A 12,630-nucleotide genomic window follows, 5' to 3' on the forward strand; every position below is an offset into this window, starting at 1 on the left:
AGAGATATCCTCAAGGGAATATTCCTGCAACTGATAGTACACTATCCCATCCTCTGATCTCAACTGGGTCTCTGACTGAACTGACATGCATGAGTTATTTATGAGAGAATATTCAGTTATCTAAAGTACACTAGTTACATGCATGCATGCATTAACTAACTGAACTCACGATCAGTTCCACAAATTGTTGGAACTAATTCAACTGGACTTAACTCAATTAACTGAGCTAACTAATTACAACTCAAAGTATATCTCATCCTGATCTCCTTAATTAAGGGATAACTTCCTCAATCAAAGGGATAACTGTTGCATGTCTTCACATAGACTTCATGTTTGATTTTCTTTAACTAATTAACTCAAGATGAATTAATTAATTATTTTTCAAACAGCTGCTAAGATCAAATTCGAATTTTAATTCTCAATTTTAGTTCAGGGACTAACTAAAATTGGAATGTATCCCGAAATGCTATTTATAGGAATGCTATTTTTAGCACTTCTACTTTTAGCATTTCTTGTTGCTATTTGCAACAATGGAACCCTAAGTCTAAACTTAGGAAATTAAAATAATTAATGGGTATTAATATAAATTGTGGGTGAAACCTCTAGAAGAAGGTGAAGATCAAGTCAATATGATTCCAACCATTGATTAGAATCTAACCTAGGTCATTTATTGATCAACGAATGGATTATAAGAGGAGGCTTGATGGGCACTTGGAGAATACACCAGAGGCAGATACTCAGTTACCCGAGTAAGATCGATTTTCTCACTGGTCGAAGTTCGACAAGAGAAAATTGAATCAGAGGGAGAGTTGCAGGTGAGAAAGAGAGAGAGGACATCAACATTAGTCGGGAGTACAAGGTAAGAAGACCCAGAGTAGGGAGAGCCAATGCAGAAGTGATGTAGAAAGAGGTAGCGTAGGCAGTTTGACGTTGGGACTGCGTGAGTAGTCTGACGTTGGGACAACGTGAGGAAAAGTGATGCAGGAATATGCAGAGGGATTCAAAGGGCCAAGAAGCACTTCTCCTGGATCAGAGATTTGTCAGGAAGCATCTGTAAAGTTTCTCACTTCTGTTATGTTGGTTGTATATTGTACAAGATATGTTTGCTGAAGAATAATAAAGAAACCCTCATCTGCTGCACCGATTTTCCCACATTGGGTTTTTCTACGGACGATTGTCCAAAAATAACTGTGTCATTGTGGTTATTCTTGTGTTGTTATTACATTCGCTTTCAGAATTTTATTTGTGAAGTATGCAGTAGAATTTATTTTGATATTCAACGTAAGGACATAGTGAATAACTTATTTCTGAATTAATAAGTAGAAGAAACAATATTATCATTGCAGTAGGATTTCTATTTTGAAATTTTCACACTAAGTACCCTTGATACCTGTTCGACTTCTTGCTTTCACGAAATGTAACTCTTGGAGCAATATGTCTTTCAACATCTTCGAGCCACAAAGGTATTTTTCTTGAGGTAGAGGGATCACCAGGAGGTGGATCAATGGGATCCATTGGGCCTTCAACATCAAGCGTAAGCTCATATGTCAGAGGTTCATCCTGCTTTTCTGCAGCATCATCATTATCCTTCCTTGAAATGGGGAGATCTATGGCCTTCCCAAGTGCAACATCTTCATCGAAGGTGACATCATGGCTAAATTCCACATCGCTTTGTCTAGACACATAAATTTTGTATGCCTTTGAATTTTCACCATAGCCCACAAATATATCTTTCTTCCCAGATGTTTCTGGTTTGTTTCTTTTCTCTTTAGGAACATGAAAATACACAGGACAACCAAATATTCTAAAATGAGAAACATCTGGTTTCTTACCAGTGAAAACTTCTCTGGGTGTCTTGAAATCCAGTGCTTGATACAGGCTCCTAGTTTGAACATATACAAAGTGTTTGCAGCTTCTCCCCATAAGAACTTTGGTAAACCTTGATCAATGAAGCATGGCACAAGTGGCTTCCATGATTGTTCGATTCTTTCTTTCAGTAACTCCATTTTGCTCAGGAGTGTATGGAACGATTGTCTCCCTCTTAATGCCAACCTCTCTACAAAAGTCATTAAATTCATTTGATTCATATTCAGTTCCATTGTCGGTCCTCAATATTTTGATCTTCTTCCCTGTTTGATTTTCCACCAAGGCTTTGAAAGAACGAAATCATTTGAACACTTCATCCTTCTTCCTCAAGAAATAGACCATGCTTTGCAAGAGAAGTCATCCAAAAAAAATGCACATTATAAGTATCCTCCCAATGATGTTACAAGCAACATTCCAGATAGGTTAGAATGGACCAATTGAATAATATCAGTAGTTTGGCTTTCACTTGAAGGGAATGGTCCCCTTGTAAGTTCCCAACTGCACAACCCTGAAAAACTCCTTCATGATTCATCTTGAACTCAGGCATACTTGTGATCATCTTCCTTACCCTAGGTAAGGATTTGTATTGAAGGTGAGCAAATCTCCAATGCCATAATTCAGATTGAAGAGAAGTATCGCAAGTCAAGGCTCCCAAAGGACTTCCTCCAACTTGATAGAGACCTTCAACCCTAAATCCAAGTGTAAATGCATCTTTAGGGTTTCTTTTCCAAATACGCACCTTTCCATCAATGAATGCTACCTTGAAGCCTTTATCTTCCAGCACAAAAATAAACACTAGGTTATTCTTCAAATCAAGTACATATAATACTTCTTGTAGTTGAATGCTTTGACCTTGATTTTAAGTGAAGAGTGACAATGCCTATTCCTTTCACGGGATAGGTGGCATTATCTCCAAGTATGATCTCCGAATTAGTCTTCTTTTCAACCAAATTTGAGAGAGCCTCCTTGTACCCAGTGAAGTGCCTTGAGGCTCCACTGTCAATCAACCAATGATCCAAAGTATTCGGAGGAGAGGCAGTAGATAGAGCAGAAATAAGATAAAATTCCTTTTGTTTTTCTACAACATTAATTTCCTCATACCTAAAATTTCTCGTCCTTTTGGGAGGTCGACCATTTCCATATCGAGCAACAGGAGGATTCCTCTTTCCTTTATTGTTGAACTTGTTGTTCCTTTGATTGCCATTGCCTTTGAAATTATTGTTGTTGTTGTAGTCATCATCCCTTGGATAAAAAAATTCTCGTGAGGGCATTCTCTAGCATAGTGGCCAAACTTGTTACAATTGTAGCACCTTCCTTTCTTTCCTTTAGTGAATCCCTGCTTGAACCCTTGACCCTGTCTCCTTGGACCAACATTATTCTTCCTCTTAGCATGAGCGGAGAAGGAAGTAGGTTCATTTCCATTTGAGGGCCTGTTTCTCTCCATCGTCCTTGTCTCTTCTTGAGTGCATCTAGCCAATAATTCATTGAAACTAGGAATCCTATCATTGTTGAGAATGGTTGTGTTAAACACATCCCATGCTCTTGAAAGAACTCCAAGTGAAATGAGAGTGAGAACCATGTTAGCAATAACTTCTCCACTGGATAGAAGGTCAATCTTGATTTGAGTGATCCTCATGAAGTAGGATTGGATAAACTCCCCTTTATCCATCTTGATGTCCTTCAACTTGTTCTTGAGAAAGAGGATTTGATTTGCATTGTTTACTTTGAACATCCCAATCAACTTATCATACATCTCCTTAGATGTTCCCAAATCAGAAATATAGGCAACCAAATGCTTTTGAATGGAGTCTATGATAATTATTTTAGCTTTGACCTCACATTTCTTGTGCTTTGTCTTTGCAGCAACAGGTGCATTTGAAGAAGGCTCTACCACTCTTCCCTACACATAGTCCATGGCATCATGCTCTTCTAAAATCAAATCCAAAGTCATCTTCCATGCACAATGGTTAGATTTTTCCTTGAGCTTATCCTCAAACTTGAAGTAAGATGTAATATCCATTGAAGCTAGTCCAATAATCTTGTCTAACATCTCTCCCTTAGTGATTTCTTTTCTCTCTCTTGCTTGGGCTTTGTCTTCACCTGAGCTTTGATACCATGTTAATTTTAGTTAACAATGGTATGTTCTATGCTTAGCATTATTACTTCAATTTTCCTTTAGCAACCTAATGACAATTTCCAATTTAGTTTTCAATAGCAAGCACATCAATCACATTGATAGTAAAAGTAGATAGAACATGAAACAAAATGTAGAAGAAAAGCCAAGACAAGAGGACACTAGATTTGGCAAATGCTAGGGAAAAAACCCCAATGTGGGGAAAACCCTTTGATCAACTCTTCTTATTATTATATCAAATATTCAGCGGAGAGAGAGAGTACAAAAGTGAAAATTTGATTTGCCAAATCACAGTCAAAACAACCTTGTCAAATCTGTAGTCAACTGCAGTCAAATTTAGCCCTAACTAGAAAGTCAAAGGTAGTCAATGCAACAACAAATCTTCCTTTTTGGAGCTTGGTCATACCCAGTCAAACTCGGCCTAATAAGATGGTCAAAGTCAGCCCAAAGAAGTTTTGAAAACTACGGTCAAACTTGGTCAACTCTGTGGTCAGGTCTGGGGTCAACCCTACAGTCAGCCCTATGGTCAACCCTGCAATCAGCCCTATGGTCAAAGTGCCCAAAAATTCTCGGTTCCTATGCTAAACTGTACGACATACCAAAAATGAAAATTTCCCACAAAAATTGCAGTCAAAGGATGAATCAAATCGCTCGGTCAATGTTGGTCAAACTCCTACAACAGTCCTAAAATTTGGCCCTACAATTTGCCCAGAAAATTCATCCTTCTGCCACATGTGTGAGAGAGAGAAGATCTTCCCAATAGCTGAACCATTGAGAGAAGGAGAGAGAAGAAATGTGTGTGATGATGATGCCAAATGAGGTGAGAGGGCACTTTTATTTATACAAGTCCTTGAGGGTGAAGAGTCACGTCCATTGGGCTTCATGAGACTACATGATGATGTGGCTGACCTGAACAATTTGCACATGTGTGGGCATAAATTCAAAAACACACTTATCCTTGTCCAAATTGGATGATCTTTATATCAATTTTGGTCCACTCGAAAAGAGGAATTTAATGCAATCATCATCTCCATCAAATGAGCTATCTCAAGGTGGAATTTGGCCCTAGTTACCAATTTTAACAAGTTGTTTTGTATTGCTATGTATGGAGTCCATCTCTAGTAAGTAAGGCCCATGTAGTAGTGTGAAAGAAATACGTGTAAGAAGGCTTTCTAGAAGATTATGCCTACTAATATAGTTCATTCTCTAGAATGTTCTTAGGAGGTAGATAGTACTATATTAAGATGTAGAAGCAATGTAATGAGATATCTTGTGAGGTTATTTGTAATGGAAAATTTGCTCAATTCAAGGTTATCTCCTCAAAGAAGAAACTACACATTGATTTCATTGATAAAGGTCTAACATTTCATGCTATTTTTGGTTTTTTATTTGGCTATTGTGGTTGTATTCTATTTTTTCTATAACAAGTACGGATAAAATATATTATTTATGCTCTACATCTTTCAATTTACAAATAAAGAGCACTATAAAATAGGGATAGGGATATATCATTGTAATAAAACCCAAAAAACCACTTAGTAATGCATATGATTAAAAGCATATAAGAAATTATTACTATTGCAACTAATATAACTTTGGTGTATGCTTTGCTTGCTTTAAAAAAAATGTATATGAAGCTTAATGTCTAGTCGTGAGGGGAGTAATGATGTGGGATTGTAATAAGATAGATAGACACCCATAAATCAAAATTACTGACAATACATAGCAATGTAATTTTCATGTTATTACTATTGGAGTGAAAGAGAACGATATCTTATCATCTTTGACATTTGCACCCCAAAGTCAACTTTTGAATTGAAAAACAATGATAAATCCCTTATGACTCATCCTTGTATCATAATTGTTATATATCTAAAGTTATACATAACACACTCACACAAACAACAAAGTTAACAAAAATGAGGTGGTCTCTACTATGTCTTGATGCCACCCAAAGAAAATCATGTTAACATGGAAGGGAACTTGTCATCAAACTCAAAGTGTCAAGTGATTAAGCAATGCTCTAGATCGAGAAATTTAGAAACTTTTTGCTAGATTTCGAGAGTGGCTTCCCTACCAAGAGTTGAAATGGTCGCTATAACACAAATTGTGAAGCCTTCCTCTATAGTACAATCCCAATTCTTAATTAGGTATGCAATTCATTAGTCTTATTTTTTTCCATGATATCTACATGCATAATGTTCTTTTGTACTATTCTTCATAGTTTTCTCTATGGAACTAGAGTTATGAGCTTCTCTAAGGCACATAAGTAGTTTGCATGTCTAATGAATGCATTGATATACCATGAGGAGAAGCTTTCTATGTAAAATAGGATGTTTAGAGCTTTTTTAATGGTTGGTTGGCGCAAAGATGATATACTAGTGTAATAACATGGATTTTTTTCCACACTAATAGTGTCTTCCTTTTGTATTTAATTGCTTGTGAAGTTATTCATTTTAACCTTTCAACATTAAGCACATAAGTTCCTAATAAATGTGAGTAGAAGAGTAAGTATTGCAATGCTAATATTATAATGAGAGAGGATAATATCACATAACTCACATACCTACATGCTAAAGCAAACCTACAGTCTATAGTAAACTTCAATTGAACAAAGTTTTTGATGTATGCTTTGTTAGGCCAAAACTAACCACAATATGTGATGCTTTATGGCCTGATGCCATCAAAGAGTTAGGAGAGGGGAAATCACTAATTTACGATGTAGGGATTACTAATATGGAAAGAATTCCAATGCCTGAAATGTCAATTTCAAATTAACAAACCTTTTTGTGTATGTTTCACTATCTAGAAACAATCCTCAATATGTAAAGCGTGAATATTTAATATCATCATATGATTAGGCACATGCTGTTATGATAAGATAGTTCACAACATCACACAAACATTGACCATAACCCAAAAATAACTTATAATATTGTGTTAAGATAATTTGCATTGCATAAACACTAACTATAATCCAAAAACAACTCACAACATATACATAAAAACTATTAACAATATTAATATTAAAACTAATATTATCATTAAATTATAGATTAAAAAATATATTAATCTAATAAAACCCTAATTTAAAAACATATTAATCTAATAAAACCCTAATTTAAAAACATATTAATCTAATAAAACCACACTACTAAAACTAGTGTAACTTTGGTGGTGTGTGTTTGCTTACTCAAAACAACTATATATATGAAGCTTAATGGTTAGAAAAGATAGACGAGGAGGGCTAATAACATGGGATTCAAATAAATAGATAGCCACTCATAACATGGGATTCAAATAAATAGAGAGCCACATTTAAATGAAAGAAATATTATGTTATATCAATCAAATAATTATTTTTATAATTGACTTTATAGGTTAAGTTGGGGTTATTTTAAATAAATAAACAATTTATTTATGGTAAAATATTATTGTCAAATTTTATTTTATTATCAATTTTTTTTTTTTTTTCACTTCTGGTTCAATGGGTAGCCACTACATCCAGGGTTGTTCAACACTGAGTGGACGCACCTGAAAGCATCAACATCCAGGGTTGTTCAACACTGAGTGGACGCACCTGAAGGCATCAACCATCAACATCCAGGGTTGTTCAACACTGAGTGGACGCACCTGAAGGTATCAACATCCAGGGTTGTTCAACACTAAGTGGACGCACCTGAAGGCATCAACATCCAGGGTTGTTCAACACTGAGTGGACGCACCTGAAGGCATCAACATCCAGGGTTGTTCAACACTGAGTGGATACACCTGAAGGCATCAACACCCCTCGGCCTATTTACTGACCTAACTCCAAGAGCTTTCGGGATTAGACCCTGTGACCTCTCATTGGCGAGACACTTGATTTGACCGATTGAACTAACTCTTTGGAGCTTCAAAATTTTATTTTTTTATTATTATCAAAATTATGTAAAATTTAAATATTTCCTTATTTCCATCTCAACATCTTCGCATCAAATTTGAATGTAAAACCCAATAAAAACTAAAACCCTCGTAATGAATAAGTGCCTTTTTATATTATAATTTTTATGCATGTTAAAAGTATTCATTTCCGTATGTGCTTTAGGGCACACCCACACAAACCAAAGGTAAAATTCGGTGGTCTCTACGGTGCCCTGGCCCCACCCAAAAGAAATCACGTTAACGTGGAAGGTAAGTCTGGGCACTTGGGCAAGTTTGACTAGCGATCAGAGTGGCAGCTTCGAGTGATCGAGTAATGTTATAAATTGAGAAATTTAGAGCCCTTTGCCTAGATTCGAGGACCGAGTTCTTAGCGGAGACTTGAAGCTGTCTGCAACACGCAATCGCCAATTCTTCCTCTGCAAACGCTTGCGGCTGTTAATCAGGTCTGCAATCCGTTAGTAATATTTTTATTCATGATATCTACTCTCCTAATATTATTCTGTGCTGTTATTCATAATTTTAAACCTGATACCATATTTTCTAGCTTCTCAAGGCATGAAAGAAGCTTGCACTTTCAATGGATGTCCTGATAGACAGCTGTGAAAAGTTTTCTATGTAGAACAGGATGTTTAAAGTTTATTTTAACGGTTGGTAGGGGCAGAGCAAAAGCCTAACAGTGTTTGAGTTGGGGTTTATTGTGCTAGAGTCTGATGCTCTGTTATTACTGGTTAGGGCCTGCGTTTTACTTCTTCTTAGGATACCTTTACTGTTTTTAATGCGTCTGAAACAAAGTAGAATTCTCACTCTTCAAGTTTATACAGCTGTTATAATGAATGCGCTCTGCTGTAAAAACCCTATTGGCAGGCACAGAGAAAAAAACTTGGTATGGTTTGAGTTAGAGTTTTGCGGTCGGTTATTAATGTTTAGGGCCTACATTTCCTTTTTCTTAGGATACCTTAATTGTTTTTATGCGTCTGAAACAAAGTAGAATTCTCACTGTTTTAGTTTATTCAGCTGTTGCAATGGACGCGCTCTGCGGTAGAAACCCTAGGCTGATTCTATTACCTGTAGAAAATGGATAGCTAGCATCTGTAAAAGGTTCTTAAAAGGGTAGTGGAAAGACTGTTTGTGGTTAATTTTTCCGAGTCCAATATCTGGTCATCCTTCTGTACAGGTAACAGACAGGAAGCTCTTTGGCGGACAATACTTCCATGTGAAATCATACTTTAGTAATTATTTGTTGGATATTAATAAAATAATAAAAGTTTCTTATCTTCACTGTATTGTTATTTTTTTAAAGTTGAAAAGTATATGTTTTTTTTGGGTCTCTGGCGTATTTGAGCATTTAAAGTAGAGATATTCTTCTTCTGACTATGCCAAAGTGGGATTATTAGAGTAACATTTCGTGTTGATTCCCACTTAGTTCGACTTTCCACAACAGTGTAGGAAATTATTCGTGATTTGTTTTGATGGCAAAGCCCGTCTTTAAGCAGTGATACAGTGATATTACCTTCGAGTTCGAGGTAGTACTAAGAACATGTTAATGGCCTAGTGTGGTGTAGATATATTTGTAAAGTTTGGTTCGACCCCTGAACTATGCCATAAGGTCCAAAGTCAAGGGTATAAAATGTGTGTTCCTGTAATGGGTTTCATATGCCAAATCTGGCATACTAGGCAAGCTGTGACCTAAAATTGCCTTTGCCCTTTGACATTACTGTTTCCGGTTGATAGCTTACTCTGGTGGGTCCAGCATCAAAGTTTTGGTCTTTCATTATCGGTGTCTGCTGCCTTTCATTTATTTAATTTTTAAATGGGACGGTCATTTACTAGTTGGAAATAAAAAGTCTGCTTCAGTTTTGTTTATACATCCTCTCTTTTTGGTGTTTCTTGGTTCTTCATAATTCCTCTGGTTTTGCTTCATTTAAGAAGTCACAACTTCATTTATTTTTCATTCTTTATAAAATTTTAATTGTAGCGTTACTGATTCCTGTTTTTGCAGACTCTAAGGTACCATGGATGGACATGCAGCGCCCGAGCCTGTAAGTTATATTTGTGGAGGTATGTTTGCTTTCCTGGCCTCCAGTTGGATTTCTAAATCCACTAGCAGTTTGTTGAACATGTCTGTTGCTTTATTGTTTGCAAACATTATATGTATATAAGGATAATTTTTTTATCCATTTTGTTTTGTTGTTTCTAGAATCTCATTTATGTATTCTTCTTACATTTGTATGATATTGCAGACTGTGGCGCTGAAAATTCACTAAAGCCGGGTGATGTAATTCAATGTAGAGAATGTGGTTACCGTATCCTGTACAAGAAACGTACTAGAAGAAGTAATATTTCTCATTGCTGATCTAAATTGCATTCACAGGATTGCTTGATGCAGTTGTTTTGAGCTTGTGTTCTAGCCTTCATTATCATTGTGTCTCTGCATGGTTTCTTCTTTAAGTTTGTAGTTTATGTAAATTTAAATGGAAAGAAATTCAAGGTGAATGGTGACTGTTTCATTTGAAACGGGTTTGAAAAAGCTAATGATTGAAAGAAGAGCATTTCTTCTTTCTCAGCAGCGCTTATGACTTCCCAATGCCTTTATTGTTGAAACAGATTATTGTTTTTCTCTCATTCATCACGAGAAGAGCTCTAATTTTGGTCTTTATTTAGTATTTATCTATAATGCTTGTGTCATGGTAATACAACTATCTCAGAAAGCTTACCGGCCTGTCTTAACTGTGTTTTTGTGCAGTTGTTCAATATGAAGCTCGCTGAGATCTTTTTCTATATGTCACACTGATCATCGAGAGCATGCTTCTGAAACGTTTCTCGATTTGGGGATGTATGAATGTAGACTTTTTGGGCATGTATCAATGTGGACTTATGATTTTACAATATGGAAACTTGTAAAAAGACTTTTAGTTGATAGTCCTGTCTCTCTTAGTATTTTGTATATATTACAAGTTGGTTTGAAGAACATTATTATATTATCTAAAGCAGGTCGTTTGTTAAATGTCTTTATGTAATCGTGTTTACGGTTCTTTTCGAGGAGCACAACTGCAGATAGATAAAATAATAGTTGTGTGATGTAGTAATAGAAAGCCTTACAGAGAATTTTGGTTTGATACTCTCATCTTTGTAAGCTTTTTGTGTTGACTTCACAATATTATTTTTAATTATTTGCGACTACATTTGAAGCAGCTAAATTGGGAAATCTTTTTATGCATGATGTATCAATGAGTTATTTTGAGAATTCATGAGGTAATTTCCAAAATTATATAACGCAAAGTTCATGTGCATTCAAGAAATTTTGTTACGCATCGTTAGGTTTAATAATTTTATAATGCGAAAACTGAATCTGGTGTCTTTATTTAGTTTTTAGAAAGCGTAGTTGGCTTTAATAATTATATTATTCAAAGTCAGTCTTCTGTGAGGATGTTTTCCCCCATTGCGAGGGTGTGCTCTTCATGTTTCTCACGCTGTTGGGATGGTGTTGGGATGGAGTTTCTGGGGGAGTGCCGGGGAAAATGTTTTCTTAGTGAGGGGTGTGTTCCCAAAAGGGGACTTCTAGGCATCTTTTTCAAAAAGGGGTGTTTTAAGTGCCCCTCCCCAAAAGGGGTGTTTATGGCCAGGGTGTGCTCTTCATGTTTCTCACGCTGTTGGGATGGAGTTTCGCTGTTGGGATGGAGTTTCAGGGGGAGTGCCGGGGAAAATGTTTTCTTAGTGAAGGGTGTGTTCCCAAAAGGGGACTTCTAGGCATCTTTTTCAAAAAGGGGTGTTTTTAAGTGCCCCTCCCCAAAAGGGGTGTTTATGGGTGACCCCATTTTTTTTTCCCTATAAAGCTTAAAAAATAAAAAATAAAAAGAAAAAATGTCAAAAATTCTCCTTCAAAAAGGGGTGTTTGTAAGTGCCACTTCACAAAAGGGGTGTTTATGGGTGACCCCATTTTTTTTTTCCTATAAAACTTAAAAAATGAAAAAGAAAAACTGTCAAAAAAATCTTATTTAACTGTCATTTTTATAGGGGTGTTTAGGGGTGAACCCACATTTTTTTTTGCCTATGAAAGCTTAAAAAAGGAAAAAAAAAGAAGAATATAAAAAAAATCCTATTTCACTGTCATTTTTATTTATTTTATTCACTTTTCATTATTTTATTCACTTTTCATTTTTTGATGCTCATTTTATTTCCAATATCCATCGTCTATTGTCTATTGTCATTTTTCATTGTTGAATCTTAATTTGAATCATGTTTATGTCAACTTACATAAACATTATGATTTTTGTTTTTATATTTTAGATGGGAACCCTATGCTAGGTACCTGATGTCCTTTATACCAAATGAATATCCTTAAAATTTGGGAGACATCTCTCGTGTCTCTTATGAATTTACTTAAAATTTGGGAGACATCTCTCGTGTCTCTGATGTGTCTCTGATGAATTTCCTTAAAATTTGGGAGACATCTCTGGTGTGTTTCTTTGTTCCGGTGACGCTGAATTTTGTGTTTTTGTTTTATGAATTGTTATTGTTGGGATTTTATCATTATCAGTTTTGTTTTTATATTTTTAAATGAGGACCCATTTGCTAGGCACCTGTTGTTCCTCTGTCCCCCATTGAATTTTCCCAAAATTTGGGAGTGCTTCCACTCATCCCTGGTCTGTTTCTTTGCTCCCGTGTTCCTCAATCCTGGAAACTTGGTAGAACATTGTTAAATCTGG

General features: G+C 35.9%; 1 protein-coding gene across 1 annotated transcript; it reads left to right on the forward strand.

Annotated features, from left to right (window-relative positions):
* The first annotated feature begins 8,206 nt into the window (after positions 1-8,206).
* Positions 8,207-11,104, forward strand: LOC149217786 (DNA-directed RNA polymerases II, IV and V subunit 12). Its single transcript, XM_089393076.1, has 4 exons — positions 8,207-8,367; positions 9,924-9,982; positions 10,165-10,257; positions 10,668-11,104. The coding sequence occupies exons 2-4, from the start codon at positions 9,937-9,939 to the stop codon at positions 10,688-10,690; spliced, it is 162 nt and encodes a 53-aa protein (XP_089249202.1). The 5' UTR covers positions 8,207-8,367; positions 9,924-9,936; the 3' UTR covers positions 10,691-11,104.
* Positions 11,105-12,630: the final 1,526 nt, after the last annotated feature.

Source organism: Pinus tabuliformis, chromosome 1_1 (assembly GCF_031772625.1).
Source record: "Pinus tabuliformis cultivar Carrire ecotype Pingquan chromosome 1_1, CPIR1, whole genome shotgun sequence".
Classification (NCBI taxonomy): Eukaryota; Viridiplantae; Streptophyta; class Pinopsida; order Pinales; family Pinaceae; genus Pinus; species Pinus tabuliformis.